Here is a 27,084-nt window from a genome sequence, read left to right as displayed (position 1 = left end):
CTGCAAGGCTGGATGACATTGTCATTAATAGGGAGGCTCCTTTAAAGGGAAGTCAGCTAAATTATGCATGGTCCAGCACCATAATATCTTATAGGGCTGTCCAACTTCTGAGTAGCTGAGCAGTGCAGATCCCTGGGCTACATGCTGCATGGGCCATATTCCATGCTCCCCATTACAGTGAGTGGACCCTCTGCAACACTGCATCGTTCCACATGAGCCTTCTTCTACCCCAGCTGCACTGCACAGTGGGGAACCCTTGCCACACCATACATGGCGTGCAGGTCCTTCCAACTACAAGCTCCTTGAGCCCTGTGGGCCATGCCATGATGCCCCACCCCCCCGAGGCAGGGTCAAACAGCTGAAGCAGTAGAAAGGAGGGGGAGTCCAGAGACTCCACCAGCAGCAGGAGAACAATGGGGGCCAGGGAGGGAGAAGGACACTGGGAGCCATGGGTTACCTCTTCAGGAACCAGATGCAACCTGCAGGCCATCAACTGGACAGCCCTGATATGCTACATCAGCTATATGGTGCTCTCAGAGTGACTATCAAGAATTCAGTCCTGGCCTTCAGCGCTCCAGTTCACAATCTGGGTACATTAGGAGACAGGTCTAACCAACCCAAGGCAAGATGATTTGCAACTTAGGAGTCATGTTACATCCTCCAAGCTATCTAGCACATATGCTGCTGTCAGTAACAAGTTTTTTTTCTGGCCGGTTGTGGGGATCCTCCTCAAAGGAGCAATAAAAATACACCCTACAGTGCTTTTACAAATGCTGCCTTCTGGCCTTCTTGATGATTGGGGAAGGAACCCTGTAGGAAAGTAAATAGTGGTTGGGGGGAAGAAATCTGTTCCCTGTCAGTGAACTGACAAGGGTGGAGTCTTATTTCTTGCAAGCTATTATGATAGCCAGCCTTTGTTCCAGAGACTATAACCCCATCCTCTTATTTCTTGGTTTCCTATTATAGCTATGACTGCCAGCAAAAGTTATAGAAAAGACAGATCTATTATAACCAGGACAGCTGTACCTTTTTTAAAGCAGTAGAGGCACAGTCTCAACTGGTGAGGGACTGAGAGCAAAAAAAAGCACTAGAATACTTCACTGCAGCATTATTTTTATTGATGAATAACACAATCAAAACATCTTTGGGAATGTTAATAGTCTTGCACAACATAGCATCTAGTATTCCTGGCTTACCCCACAATATGGGGCAAGCAGATTGCACCTGTAAGAAAAGCATTGGTATATTAACTGCCCTAATTTTAACTTTTGCTCACTCTTATTCCCCTTTCTTTCACTCAAATACACAAATACACAGTCCGCACATGCTGACGCCTATCACGCTCAAGCTCTCTCTCCCCCTCTCACCTCTTTCCTGGCCCGCTGGACTTGTTTCTCCAGTTCCTCAGGTATCATCTTACCTCTAAGGGACACAGATTTAAAACTTTTTCAGTTATATTCAAATATGTTACTTACTTACAGCTCTACTGCATTTTAAAAGGCTCAAACCACTGCAGTGGCTTTTCTTCCTTACCTTTCATCTGTTTTGATGAAGTAAACATTCTGTGTGCCAATGCCCAGGAAAGAAGCTGCCTTCTTCATGGAGTAATGACACTGGGTAATTTTTTTTTAAAAAGACATGAAAAAGAAAGGAACAAGCCATAAACAATATTAGCTTATTGACATGACCATTATCAAATATTAACAGCATTTCCTAATGCAAAAAGCAAATTGTAAATGCTGTGCAGAAATTAGGCATCTAATGACGTGCACAGAAAATGAAGCAAGTAGTTACATGGTCCATATTTAAAATAGTGATCAAAAGAATTGTTGAGCTGAACTAGAATGGGTCAAAAGTTGGAATTTCTGCTCCATGGAAAATCTGGGGGGAGAAGGGAGGGGGCTGTTTTGGAATGAAAAGTAGAAATCTTGAAATTTCTTACAGAATGAACACATGGATAATAATTAACATTCTTTCAAAATCAAACATGTTTCATAGCAGAAACTTTAAAATGTAATTTAAGAGCTTAAGACTCTGAGCTCAACCATGGCTCCTAGGAATTTCATGCTCCCAGCACTAATACAGCAAGTTCTGTAGCCTGACAGCTTGGAAGCTGGGACTCACAGAATTCAAGAACTGCCAGACTCCTACTTCTGGAGCAAGGGGCCTGGCAGCCTTGTGATGACGGTCCCGGAGTGATGAACTTTCTTTTCCTCATGTCCTGCTAATAAAATTACAGAATTTGCCAGCATAGGGCATACAGTATTGCCCAATCTGTAGCCCTGATAAGATCTTTTACAGCGCGTGGTTTATTCAAGAACCAGCAGATGAACAGATGTTAAATAATCTGTTTCACCTCAAGCAGAGCTGTGGGGCAGAAAATTTTTCCCACAGAAAACATTTCTGGTATTTTTTTGTGGGAAATTTTCCATGTCTAAAAATTCATTGTTACATCAAATTCATTAGTAAGAATGAATGGATGCCAATACAATATTAGGCAAGCTTGGTAGCTTCAAAGTTGTAATTAATGTTTTTCAGGTGATTATCCCTAAGTGTCTGAGTACATATATGTTTTATTGATTTGTAAATAGAAGGGTAAATACACTCACATAATAATCCAAACCAAAACTCACGTTATGAATTCACCTAATTGGCTGTTCAGGTTAAATCAAAACCAAAGCTAAAATTCTTATTTCATCTCAGACTGGAAGTGAAAGCAAAACCAAAAACAAACTGTAATTAATTTTTGTTTCACTTTCAGTTCAGCAAACAGAGCAGTGTGTCATTTCTTTTCTGGAGTTGGGGAAGTTGGAAGTGTTTGCATAAGATCTGTTAGTTTTTTAGTGCTTTTGCTTTGAGGTAGTCATAATAATGAATAATCAGAGAAAACTAGTGTGTGGCATCGTTATAGTGAAGTTCAAGCCACTAAAGGAAGAACAAAAGTTGGTAGATGTAAATATTGCGGACAGGAGTATGCTAACAATGCAACAAGAATGAAGAAACATTTAACAACATGTAAAAACTGTCCTGAAAGAATACAAGCCATATACAGAAAGCTAATACAATAAAGTAGTGGAACAACATCATCTGAGAAAAAGCCTACTTCAGGAATCCTATGCAAGTAAACAAATTAATGCTAAACAACACACAGTATAGACTAACATCTGTATTGTTTTAAAACATTATAATTTTAAAAGTTGTTAATGCAACTCTGGACTATTTATTTATTTATTTAAAATATTTGTATCCTGCTTTTCTGCTTGCACTAAGCATCCAAAGTGGCTTAGGCTTAACAATAATTTTTTTTTAATTACATAATAGATAAATAGTTAACTATTTCAACCCAGCAGAGCGAGCTTAGTCCTCTGGCCAATAGCAGAGGCCAGACTATACTTTTCTTTGGCTATACTTTCCTTTTGCAGTCCCAGGGCAACTGAGCAGCAAGTTGGGCAGCAGATTGTTCTTTCTGGCAGGGAGGGAAGAAGCAAGCTCTGTGCCACTTCTTCTCTTTCTAATGGATGAAGCCAGACTAGAATAGACTAAAATAAAAATCTTTTCCCCCTTTTGTTGCAGGAACTTGGTAGCTCAAGTGAAATAGGAGATTTGTAAAAAATGGCAAATGAAAATGTTGAGCTGCCAGGTCTGGGGGTAGAATCAGCAGGATCCTCGCTTTCAAAATCACTGTCACCAGCTATGTGATCCACCATGAGTAGCTGTTCAAGACAGTCAAGCTTTTTATCAAGTTTGTGAACAAAATGTCAAAAGAATATCAAGAAAAAGTAGATGAGACTTTAGCTTGAGCTATATTTGCAAGTGGCACACCTCTTTCCATAACTGAAAATCAATACTGGAAGGAACATTACAAACTAATTTGCTCATCATATAAGTTACCGTCACATTATCGCTTATCACATTCTCTTGTAGGAAGTATGGCAGAGTTCAAACAATGGTTCTTCAAAGGATTGGTCAAGCAGAATCACTGACTCTGATGTCAGATGGATGGACTGATATACAAGAAAATCTTTCATTGAACATTATGTTAGCAATACCTGAACCAATATTCCTGAAAGCAATTGCTATCAAATCTTCTCCTCATACAGGTGAATACATAGCCAAATTACTGAATGAAGAGACTGAAAGTGCAGGTCTCTCCAGGGTACAAGTAAGTACATAAGTAACAGAAAAGCTGCATGGCAAATATTAAAGCGAAAGTATTCTCATGTAATAGTATTTGGCTGTCTCGCTCAAGGGTTGAATCTTCTGGCAAAGGACATATTAAGTGTGAATACAATGAAGACAATATTGGCAAACTGCAAAGCGATTGTGAAGGTATTAAAAAATCATCATGTTGCTAATCAGACTTTAAAGAAATTACAGAAAGAGAAGCAGGGGAAGAAATGTGCACTTTTATTTCCAGGAGAAACTAGATGGGGCTCAGCTACAAAGTGTTTACATAGTTTGCTGCACACAAAGAACTGTTTGCAGTGTGCTTCAATAGATGACAGTATCCCAGATTATTCCCCGTGAACATTCAGAAGCAGATGCTCAACAATGATGTGTTCTGGGTTCAAGTTCAAGGAGCATTCAATTTGTTACTACCAGTTTCAGTGGTTATCAAGAAACTTGAAGGAAATACACCAAGTCTTTCAAATATTCCAGAGATATTCAGACAACTGAATAAAAATCTAATTGAGCTTTTGCATTCTTCACCTCTGTCCAAAAAAGTAGTAGTAGTAAAAACAAATGTTTACTAAGAGATCTGAGTTTTGCTATGATCCAGTTCATCTGGCAGCAAACCTTTTGGATCCTCAACACAGAGGACAACGTTTATCAGAAAATGAATTATCTACTGCTATCAATTAAATTATGGAAGTAACTAAGAATGTCCCCAACATCAACGAAATAGCCGTGATGACATTGCCAAGTACTGCGCAAAAGAGAAACATTGGAACAAAGACATAATTCAGCTGGCAGCAGAGAATATGTCTCTTCTCACATGGTGGAAGGGATACCATAACACTGTTGTCCAGGATTGCTCTAAGGATCCTAAGCATTCCACCAACAGCAGCTTCTTACGAACAGAAATGGAAGGCTTTCAGCTCAATCAAGACAAAAAAGAGGAAAAGACTAACAAATGAACGTACTGCTAATCTTGTTTCTATTTCTCAAAATCTCTTGCTTATGGAGAATCAGTCAGAAGCACAATTAATGAAGAAGATGCAGTATGATAAGTTGCCCTTGCCCATGGACTCATTAGTAAAACCATCCTTTAGCGAAAGAGAATGCGGTTCAAGCAGTTCAATCCAATTTGCCTCAATTTGATTCTGGAATGAAACTAATAAGTAGCGCAAGTGATTCTACGGATAGTGACGGTGAAACTGGAGGTGCCGCAATGACCTCAGTGGAAGAGAGTTAAACTCTGTTGACGTAGATGAGTGGACAACCAGGGCATATCATGCACCATTCTTTGGGTGTCCTAAAATTAGAGTCAACAATTTTTAGTGCCCTTGTTTTTTTTTTCTTAAATTTAAACAAGCGATGTAAAGTGAAGTACATGCTATTGTGTATTGTCTTTACATTTTTACAAATATTCCAATAAAAATAATTTCTTTCCATATAAAGCTTTGAATTTGTTTGAATATAACATTTAAAGCACATTAAGTGTGCTGTATTTAATTTTTTTCCTAATCAAATATTTTAGTTCAAATATTTGTGGCTATTGGGACACAAAATTAACACGGGAGTACTTTTTTAGTTTTGTTTACTAAACTTAAGTCACATAAACATGCTAAATCAGATCACACTCTATTGAGAGCATTGGAAAATTTTCCGGAAAACTCACATCTCTGACCTCAAGTCACATTTGTCTCTGAGTAGGCTAACTCCATTCCTGCATGCCACCTGTTGACCCACTGGCTCTTATTTGACTCTTCCCTCTGCATGCAGAGAGTCATTTGGTGATGTCTGTGTATTTTAATGACCTTGACAAGTGCATCAAGTCATGTGTGCACATGACTAATCGCATAACTATTGGTTTTCTTTTGCAGCTAGGAAAGTTTTTCTATTATTCCAAGCAGCTAATAGTTACAGTGCAGTGATATATATAGTGGATGCCTGGTGCCTTTAACTGGTTGCAATCATTTTATTGCAAGCTGATGTCCAGTGATCTGTTTCTAATAAGTACATATAGGCTGTTCACATTTGTTGGTTTGGGATATCTTGTAATGCAACAGTAATTGTCATTCTACACAGTATCTTGATTGTGGATGGTAACTTGGGCACCAGTGACCATGACAGGATTAAATGCAGGATCCTGAGGAAAGGAAGGAAGGTGAGCAGCAGAGTATGGGCCCAAGACTTCAGAAAAGCAGACTTTGACTCACTCAGGGAACTGAAGAGCAGGTTCTCCCTGGGAGGCCAGTCTGAAGGGGAAATGAGTCTAGGAGAGCTGACTGCATTTTAAAGAAATCTTCAGGAATGAACCATCCTGCTGCACAGGAACACTAGCAAGCATATCAGAAGATCAGCTTGACTTAGCAGGGAACTCTTCAATTAGTTAAAACATAAAAAAGGAAGCTTACAAGAAGTGGAAACTTGGACAAACTAGTAGGGAGTATATAAGAGTATTATATGCCTGCTCAGGCTTGCAGGAATGAAATCTGGAAGGCCAAAGTACAACAGGATTTGCAGCTAGCAAGGGATGTGAGGGTAACAAGAAGGGTTTCTACAAGTATGTCGGCAACAAGAGGAAGATTAGGGAAAGTGTGGGTCCCTTACTCAATGGAGGAGGCAACCTTGTGATAGATGATGCAGAAAAGGCTGAAGTACTCAATGTATTTTTTTACCTCAGTCTTCACAGAAAAGATTAGTTAAACTGTTGCACCTGACAGCACAGGTTGGGGAGAAGATGGCATAATAACAGATGGCAGAACAGTGGCACAAGAACAGATTAGGGGCTATTTAGAAAACCTGGACATTTACAAGTCCATGGGGCTGGACGCATTACACCTGAGGGTGATGAGGGAGTTGACTGAGGTTGCTACAGAGCTGCTGGCATTAACTTTGAAAACTTGTGGCAATTCAGGGAGGTTCCAGATGACTGGAAAAGGGAAAATATAGTGCTCATCTTTAAGAAAGGGAAGAAGGAGGATCTGGGGAACTACAGACCAGTCAGCCTCACCTCTGTCCCTGGAAAAAATCATGGAGCTGGTCCTCAAGGAATCCATATCTATGCACTTGGAGGAGAAGGTGATTATAAACAGTCAACATGGATTTACCCAGGGCAAGTCATGCCTGACCAACCTGATTGCTTTCTATAATATGACTGGCTCTGCGGATGTGGGGAGAATGGTTGATGTGATATACTTTGACCTAAGCAAAGTTTTTGATATGGTTTCCCACAACATTCTCACAAGCAAGCAAAGGTTGGATGAATGGGCTGCAGAGGATGGAAAAAACTAGCTGGCTTGTCAGGCTCAAAGGGTAGTAATCAATGGCCCCATGTCAAGCAGTGAGTATCAAGTAGAGTGCCCAAGGGGTTTGCCCTGCAGCTGGTTTTACTGAATATCTTGATCAGCAATCAATGAGATGGGATGGAGTATACCTTCACTGTGGATGAGGCTAAGGTGAGTGGAGCAGTAGAGACACTGGAAGGTAGCGTTAGGAATCAAGAGACCTAGACAAATTGGAGGATTGGAACAAAAGAAATCCCATACGGTTCATGTCGCAGGGCACCTCAGTGCCTGCTCCTAGAGAGGAGAAACTGCCAGGGAGAGAGCCCTGGCAGAGCTAATTGAGCACAGCTGTGGGTTGCCGGAGCAACTAAGGGGAGCCAGCTGCCTGTAGGGGGCAGGGCCTGGCCCTTATAAAGCCCAGGGCCGAAGCCAGGCTGGCAGTTCTCTGCCAGCAGCCAGAGAGGCAGGAGCTCCCTCAGCCGAGATATGGGAAGGAGCCCGAGTTGCAAGTACAGCTCGTGATAGCCCTGGAGGCTCGAGCTATGATACTGAGTTATGGCCATGCGGCTTGTGGTTATGTTACAGCCTAGGGGCTTGTGGTTTTGCGTTGTGTTTGTGTTATTACACCCGGAGGCTTGGGTGAGGCTGTAGAGGTTGGAGAAGGCCTCAATTATAGGGACCCCAGAGAGTGTGGGGTGCCCTAGCGCCAAGAGGGCGCAGCTCGCACGCCAGTACATGAGCGACTGGTGGCGAGGAGCGCGGCCAGTGGGTCGCGGGCGCAACCCGTAGGTTGCGGACGGGGACCTAGACCCCGGATTGCGTGTGGGGGAACATAAACCCCAGCCCCAGGAAAGGGGCGGTATTATTGAGTAGCCCAGAGTGGGCACGGCGAGCCCCAAAGAGGGGGAGCGCCATACTGAGGAGCCCTAGAGAGGGGCAATTACTGAGAAGCCCGAGATGGGCATAGCGAGCCCGGCCGCAGGCTAGTGCGGTAACACCCCTCAGACTGAGCCAGGGCGCTGCGGTTGCCCCGAGAAGACAGGGAGTAGCAGCACGGTGAGCCAGGGTCAGAGAGGGTGCCCATGCGGTTGGCCCACAGGACCGGAGGCCCGCTAGAGAGTCCCTGAGCGGAACCATACCGGCAGGGGAGGCCCAGAGTGGGCCAGATGAGAGTCCCAGCAAGAGGCTGGGCACGAGAGAGGGAGCCCAGAGTGGGCCACAGTAAAGAGGAGGCCCGAGAAGCGGGAGTACAGATTGGACAACGTCCATTACATCTGCAAGGCTTGGGGCGTGGTATTAAGGGTTGGTAGGAGCCACGCATAGCCCACAAGGCTAGGGTGTCTGGGGAACACCCACCATATCGGGAGACCCCCAGGGGGTCCGGAAGAACCGTGGGGACAGAAGTCCTGAGTAGCCGTGCCCAGGGAAAACACAAGGCAGCCTCCCATCATTATATTTACCATCAAAGACGTGGCGGGCGAGAATTAGAGGGTGCCTTGGGCTGGCCTGTACACGGAGCGAGGGACCTTAAGGAGATCACGGCCCTCTGTGAGGACCCCGCCGTGACATCTGGTGCATTGGCCGGGAAACGGCCATGCACGGGGAAAGAACCCGTGACCCTGAAAAAGGAAAAGAACCTTAGGGCTAGAACGGATCTGCAGAGACAGACGGGGCAGTAGGATTGAGGGGCTTGGGAGGATAAGCCCAGGTTAAGTACAAGACTGCCAGTCAGAATTGCAGATAGAAAGACATTGGGTTAGGTCTAGAGAAAAAGAGGCTTAACGATGGCAGGAATAGACGATATAGAAAGCCTGAAACAAGAGAATTTTGAGTGGCTGTTAAGGGTGAACGAGCTCGAAGAAAATATTGAGCGAGTAGAATGGGAGCTAGAGATAGCTCAGTCACAAAAAGAGCAAGCCGAGGCCAAAGTGGCCACTTTAGAACTGCGGGGACAACCCGGAAAAAAGGAAGGCTCTAAAGAAATTAGGCGCCTATTGGCAGCAGAGGCGGAGAAGACCCGAGCAATAGAACGGCTCGTGGCAGAGGAGACTAAGAGAAGTAGGCAGCGGGAGGAAAAGCTCCGAGAAATGCAGAAACGGGTAGCAGTATGGGAGAAGAAGTCCCCAGAGCCTGATATAGGCCAGACGGGGGAACAAAAAGAAGCAAGGCAATGGCTAGAGGTATCTAAGAACCTCATAGCAGCCCTCCAGGAGGAGATCCGTGACCAAGCGGAGCAGATAGAGACCATGCGTGAGAACGTAGAAATCTGGTGAGAGAGGTTGGAACAGGCTGAACGCTTGGTTGTGGAGCTTAAAGAGAAGCTGGCAGAGAATCACACCCAGGTGCAAGAAACCAGGAAAGTGATAATAAGAGAGATGGAGAGAGTGAAAGAATATACGGCCAGTCAGGAGGCTTTAGAAGCACAGAAGCAGTCCCTCGAAACAGAGCTAAGAGATAAAACAAGGGAGTGTGTAGAATTGCGGGCTCAAAGGCAAGAGGTGGAAAGAGAAAAGGACCACCTAGAGAAAGAGGTGCAGTCCCTGAGGACCCGTGTAGAAGAGAGCACAGTCAAGGAGAGAATAGTACAAGCAGACTTCAAGCAGCAACTGACACAAGTTGCTCAAGCACAGAGAGAGAGATTGACTGCAGTAAGTTTGCAGTTGGAGGAATATACATCCAAGATTAGCAGTGAGCAACAGGAGCAGCTGCAGGAGCTGGAAGCCCTGAGAAAAATCTTGTTAGAGACTGCGAAATGGGTAAATAGGGCACAGACCATACATGTGAAGGTCCAAGAAGACCAGGAGCTCCATAAGAATACTGGGAGAGGAAGCTCCAAGGAGGAGATGAGAATAGAGAAAGTAGAAAAGGGTACGATGATGGAGGGATCCTCTGAGACAGAAGTGGCAAGAATGGGGGAAGGAAGTATCCCCATTGTGATCAAATACCTCAAACAGGAATGGAGTCACTGGGCAAGCCAATATACAAAAGAATTAAATGGCCTGAAGGAAAAGGTAGAGAAACTGGCCAGTGAGCACAATGCTGGGGTACTGATAGTACCAAAAGAGGGGCAACGAATGAAGGTAGATAAGGGGGATACAATAGCTGTTCAAGGCGGTGAGCCGGACAGTGGGGACCGCAAAAACGGTGACCTAAGCTACCCTAGACATACTCAGGAAGGAAGACAGCTAAGGCAAAAGGACCAGAGTCCAGAAATGGCGAAGGCTCTGATGGGTGATAGAGCCGATAGGGCTCCCAGAGGGCAGAGAGTGGCAGAAGCCCAGAGTAAAGGGAAGGTGCAAGGGCCCAAGTTGAAAAGAAGGGGCCAGAACCCCAAGGAACTTAAGGGGGGAGGAGATGGACGACTCAAGCTCCACCTTAAAGAAGGAATATCTAGCCCAGCACGACGGCAGGGACCGGACCGGGTGCAGAGGGCAGACCCAGTTAAGGAGATAGAAGGGCCATCTTCACTAAAGGTAATGCGGTCGAAAGGAGATCAAGAGAGAAAGAAGAGGCCATGCATGTACGTTAGCCATCTCCCAGGGCAAGTCCAGTGGTGGACTTCAAGGAAACTCATAGATATGAGGATTGGAGGGGTGGCCTATGTGAAGATATATAAAGGGCCTAACGGAAGACCTACCAACCGAGGGAAGGTAGAGTTTTGGGGAGAAGAGTATGCCCAGAAGGCTTTGAGAAAACAGTGGGAGCTCTGGGGAAGGCTTATGGACTGGGAAGAAGCCTTAGGAAGAGGGGACTCATTACGAAGGCCCCAAAGAAAAGAAAGTTTGGGACGTGGGAGGATGGAGAGGAAAGTCCATCCCAAGCAATAGGAAGGAACTCTCTGAGGAAGATAGAAGAAGCCGGCTTGGTAAAATGAGGGGGCTGTAGAAGGGAAACAAAAGAAGGTGAGCCTGAAGTGCACCCTACCAGGGTTGGCTAATGTGGGCGGGGCTACCTTTGGCAGGGTAGCTCCCAAGAAATCCCATTTTGATGCGCCCCTGGGTAAAAGGCGAGGAGGAGGCGCCTTAAAACCTCCGCCATGTGTATGAACAAACAGCAGGTGCCAGAAGACAGGCCAAGAAGAGACCCCGAATCCGGCAACACCGGAGGAAAAGGGAAGATCTGCCTCGGTGAGTCAGGATCTTAAGGGGGGAGGCGTGTCGCAGGGCACCTTAGTGCCTGCTCCTAGAGAGGAGAAACTGCCAGGGAGAGAGCCCTGGCAGAGCTAACTGAGCACAGCTGTGGGTTGCCGGAGCAACTAAGGGGAGCCAGCTGCCTGTAGGGGGCAGGGCCTGGCCCTTATAAAGCCCAGGGCCGAAGCCAGGCTGGCAGTTCTCTGCCAGCAGCCAGAGAGGCAGGAGCTCCCTCAGCCGAGATATGGGAAGGAGCCCGAGTTGCAAGTACAGCTCGTGATAGCTCTGGAGGCTCGAGCTATGATACTGAGTTATGGTCATGCGGCTTGTGGTTATGTTACAGCCTAGGGGCTTGTGGTTTTGCGTTGTGTTTGTGTTATTACACCCGGAGGCTTGGGTGAGGCTGTAGGGGTTGGAGGAGGCCTCAATTATAGGGACCCCAGAGAGTGTGGGGTGCCCTAGCGCCAAGAGGGCGCATTATTATCATAGCGCCAGGGAAGGCACAGCTCGCACACCAGTGCATGAGCGACTGGTGGCGAAGAGCGCGGCCAGTGGGTCGCGGGCGCAACCCGTAGGTTGCGGACGGGGACCTAGACCCCGGATTGCGTGTGGGGGAACATAGACCCCGGCCCCAGGAAAGGGGCGGTATTATTGAGTAGCCCAAAGTGGGCACGGCGAGCCCCAAAGAGGGGGAGCGCCATACTGAGGAGCCCTAGAGAGAGGGGCAATTACTGAGAAGCCCGAGATGGGCATAGCGAGCCCGGCCGCAGGCTAGTGCGGTAACACCCCTCAGACTGAGGCAGGGTGCTGCAGTTGCCCCGAGAAGACAGGGAGTAGCAGCGCGGTGAGCCAGGGTCAGAGAGGGTACCCGTGCGGTTGGCCCATAGGACCGGAGGCCCGCTAGAGAGTCCCTGAGCAGAACCATACCGGCAGGGGAGGCCCAGAGTGGGCCAGATGAGAGTCCCAGCAAGAGGCTGGGCACGAGAGAGGGAGCCCAGAGTGGGCTACAGTAAAGAGGAGGCCCGAGAAGCAGGCGTACATACCGGACAACGTCCATTACATCTGCGAGGCTTGGGGCGTGGTATTAGGGGTTGGTAGGAGCCACGCATAGCCCACAAGGCTAGGGTGTCTGGGGAACACCCACCATATCGGGAGACCCCCAGGGGGTCCGGAAGAACCGCAGGGACAGAGGTCCCGAGTAGCCGTGCCCAGGGAAAACACAAGGCAGCCTCCCATCATTATATTTACCATCAAAGACTTAGCGGGCGAGAATTAGAGGGTGCCTTGGGCCAGCCTGTATACGGAGCGAGGGACCTTAAGGAGATCACGGCCCTCCGTGAGGACCCCGCCGTGACAGTTCATTAAGGACAAATGCAAAGTTTTGCACTTAGGATGGAACAATCCCATTTACCAGTACAGCCTGGGGACTAACTGGCTAAGCAGCAGCTCTGCAGAAAAGGACCTGGGGGTTATAGTGGACAATAAGCTAAATATGAGGCAAAAGTGTGCCTTCATTGGCAAGAAAGCGAATAGCATACTGGGCAGCATTAGTAGGAGATTTGCCAGCAGATAGAGGGAAGTGAATAGTCCCCTCTTATTCAGAACTGATGAGGCCACATCTGGAGTACTGTGCCCAGTTTTAGGCCCCCGCTACAGAAAGAGTGTGGACGAACTGGAGAGAGGGCAACCAGAATGGTTAGTGCGCTGGGAACCATGACTTCTAAGGTAAAGCTGTGGGAATTAGGCTTATTTAGTCTGGAGAAGATTGAGTGGGGATTTAATAAAAACATTCAGCTACCTGAAGTGGGGTTCCAAAGAAGATGAAGTTAAACTGTTCTCAGTGGTGGCAGATGACTAAACAAGGAGCAGTGGTCTCAAGATTCAGTAAGGGAAGTTTAAGTTAGATATTAGGAAGAACTTTATCACTAGGAGGGTAGTGAAGCACTGGAACAGGTTACCCAGAGAGGTGGTGCAATCTCCATTCTTAGAGGGTTTTAAGACCCAGCTAGACAAAGCCTTGGCTGGAATGATACTTGGGAATGGTCCTGCTTCGAGCAGGGGGTTGAATTTGACGACCTCCTGAGTTCCCTTCCAACCTTAATTTTCTATGATTGTATGAGTTAATCTTTTCCACATCAGACATGTATATTCAGTTACCAAATAGAAAAAGGCAAGTACAGTAGCTCTCAGTGTTGCTGACTCTCCACTTGCAGTTTGTAAGATTTCCGAATATGTACGTTTAGGTATGAATTTTGCCTTTTGTCTTCTCATGTACCTTGAAGGAGAGCATATGATCTAGTGTCCCTCCAAGTTAGACAGAATTCCAACGATGGGAAGAAGTATGCCATTCCAGATAATGTTAAGGCATCTGTTGGCCTCACAGCTCCACGTATGTCAAAGACTAAACTGTTTTAGCTGGGGTGGTGCAGACCTGAAAGCCCTGGAAGCTGTCAAGATTCCAGTAAGCCCCACCACCTCTCCCCAATATTTATCAGATACCTAAAGACGCCAATATTTTTTTGCAAAATACAATCAGTTTTGACAAGTCCGAATTATTTTTTCCCTAGACAAAAAACACTTGTTCACCTGTAAAACTCCTAATCAGATCTAATCTTAATATCTTTACACAAGAACACAAACTCATCCTGATTCTTACTTACATTAGACTCCTTTATATAATATAAAATGTATGCAAAGGTCATTTTACCCCACTTTACTTGTGTGATGTCTCCTTAAAAAGGGTATTTCCATGACCACAATGGGGTAAATTTGCCCAGTGTGATAAAAATCAAGCTCCAAATTGCTACACTATGCTTTGCATAGTCTAATGCAAATGCTAACATCACATTTCACCATATTTCTAACACTGTCTTTAGGACTTAGACCCAAGTGCACTCTGTGGACATTCTTATTCTAAAGTAAGAACGTGTTGTTCCAGTTTCACTTAAATTAACCTCTAGAAGTTACTTACTGGACTTTAAATTCAATGCATATCTTTATCTGAATTAACTTCCAGCTAATAAGGGTCATATCCTGCAAGGTGCTGAGAACAAAATGCTGAATGGAACCTCTTGGGGAAGTTAGAAGGTACATAGGACACCTAGCATCTCTTAGGAGAGTTCAGCATATTGCAGGATAAAGCCGTCAAAAGGTTGGCTTCACATTTCTTTTTTCAGAGAATAGAAACAATTCTTTATGTTACTATTTAGGGGTTAAAATAACATTCATTCCAACAACCCTGAAGATGTCTAGAATCATTACTTTTCATATAGGAGGTAAAGCCAGGTGGTTAATTAATTCTGTTTTCTTCCAGTAAGTTCATATAAATGCAGTTAGAGAGGAACATAATTATGAAAAATGAGCAGCATTTTAATATGTGGGTATGAATATATTAAGGGTATTCAAACCTGTCATGGTTATTTTGATGAGATGGATCATCTCAAAAGGCCTTTTTTTCTTTTTGACAAGACGGTTTTTTTCCCCCCTTTTTAAATAAATGCCTACTAAAATACTATCAGCTAATATCAGCCAATCTTAAAAATGTTTAATTTTCTAACATGACACATTCACAAAGCCTTTATGACTCATTCATTTAGACTATTAAGAGAATAATAGTATACATAGGTGTATAATTAATCTAATGTTACATCAATAACTTGTAATAAGTTTGTAGAGCTGCAGTGTGTTTTTCACTAGAGATCTGAACTCTGGTAACAGAGTTTTAATTGACTTGTGAACAATTTAAAGTAAAAAGGCTAGCCTCTGTTGCTGACTTTTAGCCATTAGGTTCAAATAAAAAGTGTGACAGGGAGCCATTTGAATAATCAAATCACTTCAGACAGAAAGAAATTCTTTAGGTCAGTAGACAAAAAGGAGATAACCAAATTATAAATCTTACTGTGAAATATTGTATGGGAGTAGAGGGAAAAAGCCAAGAAAGGCTTGACCTTATGAAATGAGACCCAGAAAGGGGAACTGACTGAATGTCAAAAGAATGCAACTTGTAGACATATCAGTTCTGGACTTTACAAGTACATTTGCTTCCACTGGCAGCAATGGAAGCTTTGCCTCAGACTTCAGTAACTGCAGATATAAGCTTTCAGTGTGGAGGCAACTGAACAAGAGAGTGGAAAAGAGTTGTGCTGAGGCATTGTTTTAGATGTGATTCTGGTACTGGAATAAAAGGAAAAAAAGTAGTTTCCCAAATATATTGTTGTAGAAAGCCAACAGGATCTGTCTTGCTATTTGCAATAAGCGCTAATATACTTCATTACACAGCACCACTTTAAGCAAAAGATGCAAAAGGTACCTGGAGAAGTTACAGCTGAGACAGAGTTTTAATCCATTTATCACAGTGCCCAGAGTTGCCATGTGAAGTAATGATAAATAAATATTCTGAGCAAAATTTCAATTTGTATCCAGGTTGTTTTACATAAATAATACTTTAAAAATGATAACAGTTGAAGGTTCTGTTGCTAGAGTTTTGCAATTTTCTTCTGAGGGTATATTATATCTCATTATATCTGTAACCATTCAGGCTGAAAAAATAAAACACACACTCAGCATAAGACCTAACTGAAATAGCAGTGCATTAAGATGAAAGAGGGAGATTATTTTGACTAGGGTAAGGGGAACTCAGAATTTTTTTTTTTTAATTATTTCAGAGCACAATGTTACCTTATCCTGCACTCATTAAGACAGAATATAAGTTCATATTTTCTTTGTTTTGAAAAGTTTTCTGGAAACCTGAGTACGTCAAGCAATTATGTTATTATCAGACTACTTTACTTTTCATTGTACCTAATGTAAGCTCCATAGGGATCAGAGGCATGGTGTTTTTATTGTGTTCCTACGCTTATTTACATGCATGATCAAGTCACATTTGTGAGAAGTTTCATTTCCATTTCATTACTCTACAAACAACTAGCATTGGGGAATTCACTGCAATTACCCAATGCATTTCCTTTCCCCCTCTATTCTCAGCTTCCCTGAATTCTTATCTTCCCAGCCACTGCAATGATAATTCTCATTCCAGAACAAAGCCCAGATGAGACTGAAATAAAATGAGAAGGAAAAAAGTGATAAATGTGTGTTTATTGATACAAGTTGTGTTGTGCTCAGCTTGGTGCTACAGATTCAGAAGCATCAGTCAGATAACAGGAATACAGCTATCTCAAGCATCATTGAGGAACTGTCCAGCAAAAGAATTCACTAATAGGAAGCAGAAAATATTCTCCATAAATTTTCATAATTTTAAATATCTATGAATTTGTTTGTCTTGAGTTAGAGCTCATGTTATATAAAACATATTTTACCTTACTACAGAAGAACAATTTCTGAAGAATAAGATCAATATGCTTCTGAGATGAGAACCAGCTTGAGAACCCCCCTACTGAACACACACAGACCATATCATATTGCCAGAGTTGCAATGTTAGACACGGTATTGAGACCAAGTCCTAAAATGAGGGAGGGATGACTGGCAAATAACATGCTCCAACCATTGCTTATCATGCTGACCAGTATGTTGGCCCTGCATCAGACAGGGGGTTGAACCAGATGACTTCTGAAGGTCCCTTCCAGCCCTGCTTCTCTATAATTCTCTATGATCTCACTGCCTTCCTATGTAAAACACACTTCATTGCTTCATTCCTTTATTGTTTTTATTAGATGTAGATTGCTAAAGCTTCAGGACCATTTCCTTATTGTTTTATTGCATGTTGCCTTGCATAATAGACCACTACCTCCAAGTATTATCCCAAAACAAAGTCATAAAATACAATTCGGAACAAACAGATAGTGGAAACTTGACAATAGAGTGCATCAGCTTCTTGATTATGAACAGTTTTTAATATAGTCTCAATAACTGATCATATTTAAGGAGAACTATTTAAAAATAAACATAACAAATTCCATAGAATCATGAACAAGTAAGGCTGGAAGAGACATTGGAATAACCCAGTTCACCTCCCTGTTCAAGCCATGTTCATCTTCATCTAAATCATTTTAGGCATGTGTTTGTCTACACTATTCTTAAAAATTTCCAAGGATGGAGATTCCATAACCTTTCTAAGATAGCTTGTTCCAGTGCTTCAACACCCTCAGAGTGAGACAGTTCTTCCTAATATTCAACCTAAACTTTTCCTGTCCAGTCCCCTGCAGCCACAGAGTGTGGTCTATCACCATCCTCTTTATAACCATGCAGGTGACATTCCAACCTAACCAGTCATTGCCCAATCTGAAGCTGTGCATGCAATTATTTTGCCCCAAATACAGCACTCTGCACTTGTTCTTACTGAATTTCATCCAATTAATTTTGGATCATTTCTTCCATTTTTCAAGTTCATTCTAAATCTTCAACTTGCCCACCAGGGTGTCAGCAGCTCCACCCACAGTGGTGCCATCTTCAAATTTGCGAATTGTGCACTCAATACCACCTTCCAAATCACTACTAAAAATATGAAACAATACTGGACCCAGGACAGACTGATGGTGAACTCCCTCAAAACCTTTTCCCAATCAGATATTGAGCTATCAGTGACTACTTTTTTAATATGATCATCCAGCCAGTTATGTATCCACATTACAGGAGTTTTACCTAGACAGTAATTCTTTAGTTTATTAAGTGTATTAATGAATGTGAACTAATGAAGGGTAGTAAAGACTAAAGGAAACAGGTCTTGTGGATAAGGGACTACACAGGAATTCAGGACAAGAACTGTGTAAATAAAGGGTTGCTTTTGTTCATCTGCTGAGCAAAATAAACTCTTAAAAAATATTTGTTTCAGGTTCGTCCAAAGTGTATTTTTCCCATTTCCCTGCTGAAACAAAGTCAAAACAAATTCATTTCAGGTCAAATAAAATGTTAAATCTTTCTTGTTTAATTTTCAGGTTACCATTCTTACAATTACATTTAGGTAAATTTCTATATAAAATGAAATAACATGTAAAAAAATTGAACGATTTCATTTAAAAAACACTAAATGTAAAATTATTTAGTTCTTTTCCAGTTCCTCCCACCCTAACAAATGAAACAAAGTTGGCAAACTCGAAGTGAATTTGTACATGATTGGTTGACCAATATCTGCATTTAGATTTTTTTTTGTAGGGAAAAAAAGTCACCCAACACTACCAAGGACAACTGACTTCCATTTCTGGCTCTATTACAGCATTTTTCTGCTGTCGTGGGCAAAATCCAGTATGCAGAGCCACAGCCCATGGGACTCCCAACAAAGCAATGGGGAGCCCTGCAGGCTGGATGATCCAGTATCAGGCGACTGATCTGGCCCATGGGTCAGGGGTTGAGGACCCTGGTTTAGACCATAAGCATTTTGAGAACATAAATGCTTAAGACTAGGGATTGTATTATAACTGGGTATTTGTATGGTTTTTAGCACAATGGAGCCCTGATCTCCACTAGCGTCTCTAGACACCAAGTAACAACACCTCCTCTGCTGGTCTGGTTTCCAACAAAAATGTATTGTTTATTTAAAGTGTTGTGAATGTGAAACAGTATTATAGGCAGAGCGGTAAATGAGAGTTCCAATGAAAGGATGAAGCTCTGAAGGAGGATTAGCACCAATGGACATCCTTCCAACCCCATTTCCCACCTGGGTTTTGAATAGGTTTTGTTTTAAACCTTAAATCGGACAAGTGTTGTTAGATAACTTAAAAGAAGAGGTATTTAGAGAGTGCTGTTAAGGATTTTTGTTGAGATTCCTTGTGCTGAAAGTGACACAATGGAGAGTAGCCACAGCAGGTATCTATTTGACAACCTCAGTATATGTTCCAGCTGTAGACAACTGATGCAAAGTCCCACATGGGTCTTATACCTGTTGGAAACTAAGGGGCACATTCTTTTCCACCTATTGGGTATCTAAATGGATTCTGATGAGCACCTAAACATAATTCTATTCCACCCTGTTCATGTCCCTGAATATCCACTAATGCACCTGCTTTTGTACTATCATCTGGCCCTTAAAACCGAATCACAAAAAAGTAACAAGGTGGAGAACAAACCCGCCACCTTTTGCATGGGACTCGAGTCTAGGAGCCTAAATCCATCCACATGTCTTATAGGTAGAAACAAACCTTTTTTCTTCCTACATCAGAGGCTCTCATGGACAAGAAGGATAAGAGCTACCTTCATCAGATCTCCCCTGATAGTTTCCATGCACAGAGGAAATTCACTGCTTCCCATTCTCAGATGGTCACCCTATTTCACAATGTATGTGGGTGACAGATTTATTTCTGCTAGGTGCATCATTAAGCATATAAGTCAAATAATACAATTTCCCCAGCATCTGCCGAAAAAGAAAGTTTTCTACAACAAAGATAAGGCAGTTTTTCTCTTTCTTACCTCTTCTGACGTAAACAGGACCAATCTGGGCAGTCCTGAAAGTCCTTTTTCCTTTATTTCAGGACAATATTTATATCTAGCCAAGTTCATAGCATACATATTAGAAACAGATCCACCTGGAAAGTAAGCACATAAAATACCTCATTTATTATATTCCTGATATCCAGCCTGTGTCCTGGGTGCCTACACCAGGAATCAAAAACATAAATTAGCCAATAAATACATACATTTTAGCCTAATTCATCCTCAATAGTCTAGGGATGAAAAAAGAAAAATGGGTTTTGGACATGCCTGGGATATGAAAGATCTGGGCTCTCCTGGATGAAGCAGTGAAGGGAATGAGTAGCACCAAAACCATGCAGTCCTCATAAAGAATGCCTACCATCAGCTCTCCTTATTTTACAGTGAGGGTGTTAAAACCTGGCAGTCTCTGCTGCTCTCAACCTTGTTGATACAACATGGAGTAACAGAAGTGACCTGGCAGCCAAAACCAAAACCATTTAGGAAGCACAGTAAAAAAAGAAGAAAGAACTGAGGTGGAGGGGGAAGAGTAGAGAGGACATAAAATTTGAGGACATGGGTAATACATATTTAAATAAAGATTACGTTGGTCTCAGGGCCTTGACACACAGCATACTTAGTACATGTTGAATTTGTGAGGTACTGAAAGTTAGAACTATTCTGACAAGTCACACAGTAAATGTTTACTACAATCTCTAAAATGCAAAACTGGCTGAGGCCCCGACCGATGTTAACGCGCAATGGGATCTGATACTGAAGCCCAAAATTGTGCTTCCTGCCATTCATGTGTGGCATGGCAGAAGCACAATTGCTGGGATACTGCATCAGATCCCATCCTACCATATGGCTGGTGCAAGGGGAGACCTTTGCTTTTTAACAACTCGCATTTTAAGTATGTTTAACACATGCTAAGTGTAACATGCAACATGGATCTAAGTCAACTTTATGTAAAGCTAGACTTTGAAGACACAATTCATTTACAGGTTTCCCTCACCAACCATGGGGGTTAGGTTCCGGGAGGTTCCTGTGGTTGGCAAAACTGCAGTTCATAAAACCAGAGGCTTATAGGAAAATGGGGTTAGGAACTTGAATGGGGCCATGGCCGGGCTGGGTCGTGGGACCATCCGAGACTGGCGGCAGCAGGAGCCGTCCACCCGCACCTGTGGATGAACCAGTAAACTTGGGGAGAGGGGGATTGAGGCCCCTGTCAGAAGGGAGCTAGGCAGGGGTGGATCTGCTGCCCAGCTGGGCAGTGCTTGCAGCTTAGGGCTGCAGGGCCCCAGTAGGGAACAGAACAGGGCCGTGAGTGGCTCGTCTGGGGGAAGGGGAGGGCCACTGCCCTCTGTGCAGCCCCATGCACAGGAAGGGCAGCTCAGGGTGAGCAGCGGTGGGCAAGGAGATCCCCGCTCGGCTTCTCTGCTCCCTACCACACCGGGTCACAGGGGAGGGAAGCAGGGCAGCAGGGAACAGCAGGCCTCCTGCACATAGGGCTGCAGTGAGGGCAGTGGCGCGGGGCTGCACCCCTCAAGCAAGCAGCAGGCACAGGAGGCACGTCGCTGGAGCAGCGCAGGGCAAGCAGCGGTGGGTGAGGAGATCCCCATGCAGCTTCTCTGCTACCTGCCACGCTGAGTTGCGGGGGAGGGAAGCAGGGCAACAGGACACAACAGTGAGCGAGCCTACTATTCCCTGCCACCACGGGTAGGGCAGCTCTAGCAGTGAGGCAGTAGCAAGGTATGGACACAGGGAGCAGAAGCTGAGCCCAGCTGCGGCCCACCCGTGCCCTGTGCAATGATCGGGGGCTCAAGTGTCCGCCCCCACCCCCCCCCCCCCCAAACACTCCTTGACACTCACCAGGACCGCACCACCTCTGGAGAAGCCACTGGGCTCTGATTGCCCCATGAGCCGGCCCAGCCAGCTCAGCACCCCCAAAAAAATTTTCTTCCTCCGCCTATGAGTAACCACAGAAATCTGCGGTTACTCAAAACTGTATACCATGGTAGGCAAAATAATATACAGAATATGAATTGCAGATAGTCAAAACCATGTTTGGCAAGGGAAACATCTATTCAAGACCTGGGCACTGAGATTGTCTGAGTGGGGCAAGGTATATATCTAAATAACAACAGCAACAACGTCTTCAAAGAGGTCTTCAATGGATTTGCCTCAAACTGAATCTGCAGAATAAACTGCAGTGATTTTAATTATACCTAATGTGCTCTGATACCACTTAATAGGGGGATAGATTAAATAATTCTGATCCTCTCCCACTATCTATTTTTTAAACATTAACTTTTCTCTTTCAGTAAATTGGTAGGAAAAATCTAATAGCTTACTCCTTTGATGCCAACAGTTTAGTATGAGACGGATTTTCAGGGTCTAATATTTGTTATGTTCCATTCTCTCCATGCATCTCTAGCAGAAATGTAATGCAACAGAATGCTGCTTTGAAGTATTAAAATAAAGTCTATAAAAATATAACTAAAAACAATGTCATGATCTGCCAGCTCCTACCATTTCAGAGTATTATCACAGCAAAAGGGGTTTGCTCAAGCCACTCCCACTAAGATCAATACTAACATCCCACCATGTTAAATAATAGGCACACCCTGTCAGACCAGGGATTACTTTCCATCCACAGCTGTTACAAGGCTTCTGGCCAGAAGAAAAAAGTAACCCTGAATAGCTCTCAAAAGATGACAGGTAATCATACAGAGACATAGAACACAGACATGAAGATGTACAATACAGGGCTATTTTGTGCCCAGCCATCTTGGGTGGATGGATCAGGGCCACAAGGACATATCCTAATCATGGTCTCTGTGCTCCCACCCCACACTTCTAACAGGACAACCAATCCCAAAGTGTGCACCCTTCAGAGCAGCAAAGTTGAAGCATTCAAGAATGCTGTGACACATACAGACCTCTCACAAACACTTCACACTATTTCTTCCTACAGTGGGGCAAGGGCTCTGGGTGATTTACATGATCTGACCGACAAATGGTTGCCTGCATATGCAGGAGACTGGAGTCACTGTCCAGGAGGTCCCATTCAGCCTCCAATACTCCTAGTGCAAAACAACCAAGTCATGTATTGGTGCATTGTTACATAAACCACCTGGTAAAACATCCACATGCCTTTGGGCAGTTTTTAAAAGACAGACGCGACCCTTTTAAGGGTCCAGGCCTACTCCAATTCCAGTTTCAGTTAATTAGCTCATTCTCATGCTTCCATACAGCCTTACTCTATGCCTGACTCAAGTCAAGAAAAGTGTGAGAGTTGGCATTAGTAAGAATACAATAAGCTCCGAGTCCACAGGTATTAGAATCAATTCTTTAATTCAGTATATAGTTTTCTTAATACTTGAGAGAGCTGTCTTATTTTATGTGACTACAGAATTATTAATATGGTCTAGAAACATACAAGATAAACCTAGATGAAATAGCTTTATTAAATGCCCAAATCATATGACTTTCAAAGATGTTAGGCATGAGTGAATTACTCACTAAATATTTAATCACTAGTTTCCTGCAGCTCCTGTAAATTAGTTTGGAAGCCTGAAGATGAAAAGTTTTCTTACCTGGATTAAATATGCCATCACCTTCATTCCAGCCTATAAATTCAATCATTTTCTTCAGGACTGCTTCTTCTACTAACAAAAACACAGGTGATACCTCATACGTATATCTGCATAGATACAAGCATATAATGATTAGCAACACATTGCAGAACTTATTGCCACAGGATATTGTTAAGACCAAGAATTTCTCAAGATTCAAAGAAGGATTGGACGTTTATATGAACAACAAGAGTCTCCAGATTTATAAATTCTAAAAATAGCTAAAGTAGCTAACACTTCATGCTTTAAAGTTTAAGTCAATATCTACCTGTTATATGCTTCCTAGTTCCTAATACTGCCCAATATTTACCTTCTGTGGGGATTCTTGCACCTTCTTGTGAAGCATCCAATGCTGGCCACTGCCAGCAGGATACTGAATTAAAGTCCTCTGTTCCTAACAGCAATGTCATATTGAGCTTTATATTTTCAAACAGTGCACACAAGAATGTTAGTCATGTGGTTCACGTTAAGTGAACAGTAGTTAAAGCACTACGCTACTGTGGAATGTTACCCCTTACGTGCAAATTATGCTTCTGGTTTTGCATTTATAACTATTGGCAAATTGCTGCCTGCCCAGATAAGTACCCATTTAAGTGCAGGTCTACATAAGTTGTTTCAGAGAACAGAGGTACATCTGTATCAGTTTATTTTTAATGCAAATCTTCCTTCTCTTTATTTATTTATTTATGTTATTCATAGAATCAAAGAAAATTAGGATTAGAAAAAACAGCAGGAGGTCATCATGCTTGGGCAGCATGCCCTTGCAGAGCAGAGAACACCAGACTGTGTGGTATGTGGTGCTGTAAACGTGTTTGTGGCACCACATACTGCACGACCATGCTCATCTGAATGTGCCCCACAAGTCTACCCACATATCTGATGCCTTATAGTGCCAAGACACTATGTTATCTCCCCAAGTTCTTGCAAGATGCACCCCCCCCCCGCCCTCTCTGTTCCTGCAAAGGGGAGCTCTTTCAGATCCTCTTACTGAAGAAGGAATTCAAAGTAAAGACATTCTGGAATTTTAAAACACCATTCTACAGTTAACAGTTACATGACAGATTCACTTACACACTTGGATTTAGTGCTTCAGTAATAAAACGAGCAACTAAAGAGTAATAATCAATGCCAGCATACAACTGGTTGAAAAATCTTGGGTGATCTGAAAATGCAAAAAAAAAATTAAAGTATTTCAGCACATGTGAAATTACATATATGACAGCCTCTCTCTACTAACCACAAGAATGTAGGTGCATAGGTTAAAATATGCTACAGGAACAAACAAAGTTATATTCCATTATCCTCATAGTATTTGTATTGCTCTCCTGCTTCTTCCCAATTTGACTAATGTTTTCACAAGGGGCAAAACTGACAACTGAGATCAAGTCCCAAAACAGCTTAACATGCTGATACTGCATAGGCCTCATGCTTACCTCCTTCATGGGAGGGCCTGATCTTGTGAGCTGGGAATTGAATAGTCAGCCTTTTGCTTCCTAAATCTCATTCTTAATTGTCCCCTGTGCTTAAATTTATTTATTTAAGATATGACCAACCCATATTGTTTCTTTAGCCTTTGCCACTCCTCATACTCATGAAACTAATGCAAGTTGGAACTAGTCATGCAAATGAAGCAAACAAGATTTGGCCTCAGTGGACTGATTACATTATTTTTTCTAGTTTGCTTTCCTCTTTTATATGCCCTCTTTCCAAACAGGAGGGAGAAATGTGAAACAAAAGATTTTCTTTTCCCTGTTAATTTTTTTAAAGGATAATATCTCCTTCCTTTTCCTGCATTTTCTGAGAAATATTAGAAAAAAAGAAAAATGATTTTGTAACTTACTGCTTTAGTTTAAGGTGATATGACTTTGAAGTGCTGAAATATTAAATTTAAATGATCTGACTTTTCTGATGATAAAAGCAATTTAATACAGACTCAGGTCTATCACCTTGACTTTAACTCAGTGCACTGTAAGTAGATATTTACAAAACAAGGTAGAATTATAATAGAGTAGGAGGTCTTAAATCTGAAGCCTTTGCAAGATTTTATTCGTGCATCATATTTTTAAATTTAACACTCCTTTCTAACGTGGTTGTGCGTAACTGAAAATGTAAACACGAACAACAAAAATGAGGATAGAGAGAACATCTTCCACTGACTCTACAATGGTATCTGCATATTAATATTGCACAAGACCCTCCAGATCACACTGCTACTTTCTGTGTCCTTTTTTATTTTATTCTGTAGCAACAGTGTCTTTAGCAGGGAACATGACCTATGCAAGCAATGTAGCTATGTGAAATGCCCTTCACGCTTTTTGAAATACAGCGTAAGCAGGTGGCTATGCTTCTGAAATTTTATCTGGACTTGTAGTACACACCATACTACTTCCAAAACTGATGTTATTCATTTGTTTCTGCTGAAATTTAACAATGCAATGTTATCTTCATTAAGGTTAACTGTTTAGGACTAATTCTGCAAGGTACTGGATTCCTTCCCCAAGATGATGTGCATTCTCATCTTCCTTTGAAGAGAGTAGGATATTTGTCCTGTCAGCAGATTAGCCACTGATAAAGAGATTATCAGCACCTAACAGGATCATACTCCAGGTTAGGTTTGTATCCATGCATTAAGCAGCTGGTATATACTCAGTCACCTGATTATATTTAAACTTTGATTTAAAGCATGCAATAAGATTGACTTTGTTTTTGCAAATGGCCCATTTGCAACATGTTCACAGTAAGCATAGTCAATTTCTTATCAATCATCTGAAATAATTTTGCCTTATTTGCTGTAGATGGCACTGAATCTGACATCACTACTAATCAGTCAGACAACATGAAGTCCTAAACAGGGATCTTGGGGTTAAAGAGTCTTACCCTGCTTGATTTGGTAATTTTTTATATCCTATTCCATACCTGTCTAGAGGCCAAAAGTGTCTTTCAGGAGACTTTAGAATAGCAGACTCTCCCAATAGCATCAATGGTAATCCCTTGCAGGATTACTATTTTTTTAAAACATCTCACAGATTTTGGTCACCCTCAGGAGTCCATGTGATCACACTGAAGATCCAGGTGTCTTGGCTATGCATAATAACCTCATTTTACAATAAGGACTAGATATGAAGGAGAAAATAATTACTTATGCCAGCATTTATTTGAACAGCTGTAGCAGAACCAATGCTTTTGTATAGTCACAGGCAGGCAGAAAATGCCGATGTTGGCAAAATGTCATTTTGTTTCCGGCAGAGTAACAAATCTTAGGAGAAAATAGCCTGACTTCATAGTTTTGGGGAGCAAGTTAACATAATTAGAAATCAAATTTCCTACTGGTTTTGACGCTGTATCGTATAACATCCTGGCAAAGCTGCAAGAGTTGCTGGTGAGGTTCTCCAGTATCCCTCATTTCCAGATCAAGAAGTTTTTTCAGTTTTTCAGGAGGCTGCCATTCACAAACCTAATTATGGTGGGGGGGAAATACCAGCAAAAATACATGTTAGCTGAAG

The 27,084-nt window shown here is 42.9% G+C and overlaps 1 protein-coding gene across 4 annotated transcripts in view; it reads right to left on the bottom strand.

Moving 5' to 3' along the window:
- GADL1 (glutamate decarboxylase like 1) overlaps positions 1-27,084 on the bottom strand; it is a 189,874-nt gene that overhangs the window by 84,565 nt on the left and 78,225 nt on the right. For 3 of the 4 annotated variants that reach the window (XM_059728824.1, XM_059728825.1, XM_006262574.4), the window contains exons 3-8: positions 26,909-27,035; positions 24,653-24,743; positions 23,543-23,649; positions 19,944-20,059; positions 1,534-1,613; positions 1,368-1,422 (exon numbers count right to left, since the gene is read on the bottom strand). In XM_059728824.1, the coding sequence (XP_059584807.1) occupies positions 1,368-1,422; positions 1,534-1,613; positions 19,944-20,059; positions 23,543-23,649; positions 24,653-24,743; positions 26,909-27,035 (576 nt within the window). Of the gene's footprint in view, positions 1-1,367; positions 1,423-1,533; positions 1,614-19,943; positions 20,060-23,542; positions 23,650-23,891; positions 24,255-24,652; positions 24,744-26,908; positions 27,036-27,084 lie in introns of those variants that run through there. The other variant, XM_019498071.2, reaches the window with a different exon arrangement.

Source organism: Alligator mississippiensis, chromosome 5, assembly GCF_030867095.1.
Source record: "Alligator mississippiensis isolate rAllMis1 chromosome 5, rAllMis1, whole genome shotgun sequence".
Taxonomy (NCBI): domain Eukaryota; kingdom Metazoa; phylum Chordata; order Crocodylia; family Alligatoridae; genus Alligator; species Alligator mississippiensis.
The sequence above is the reverse complement of the archived record's forward strand: the minus strand, read 5'-3'. Positions and strand labels throughout refer to the sequence as shown.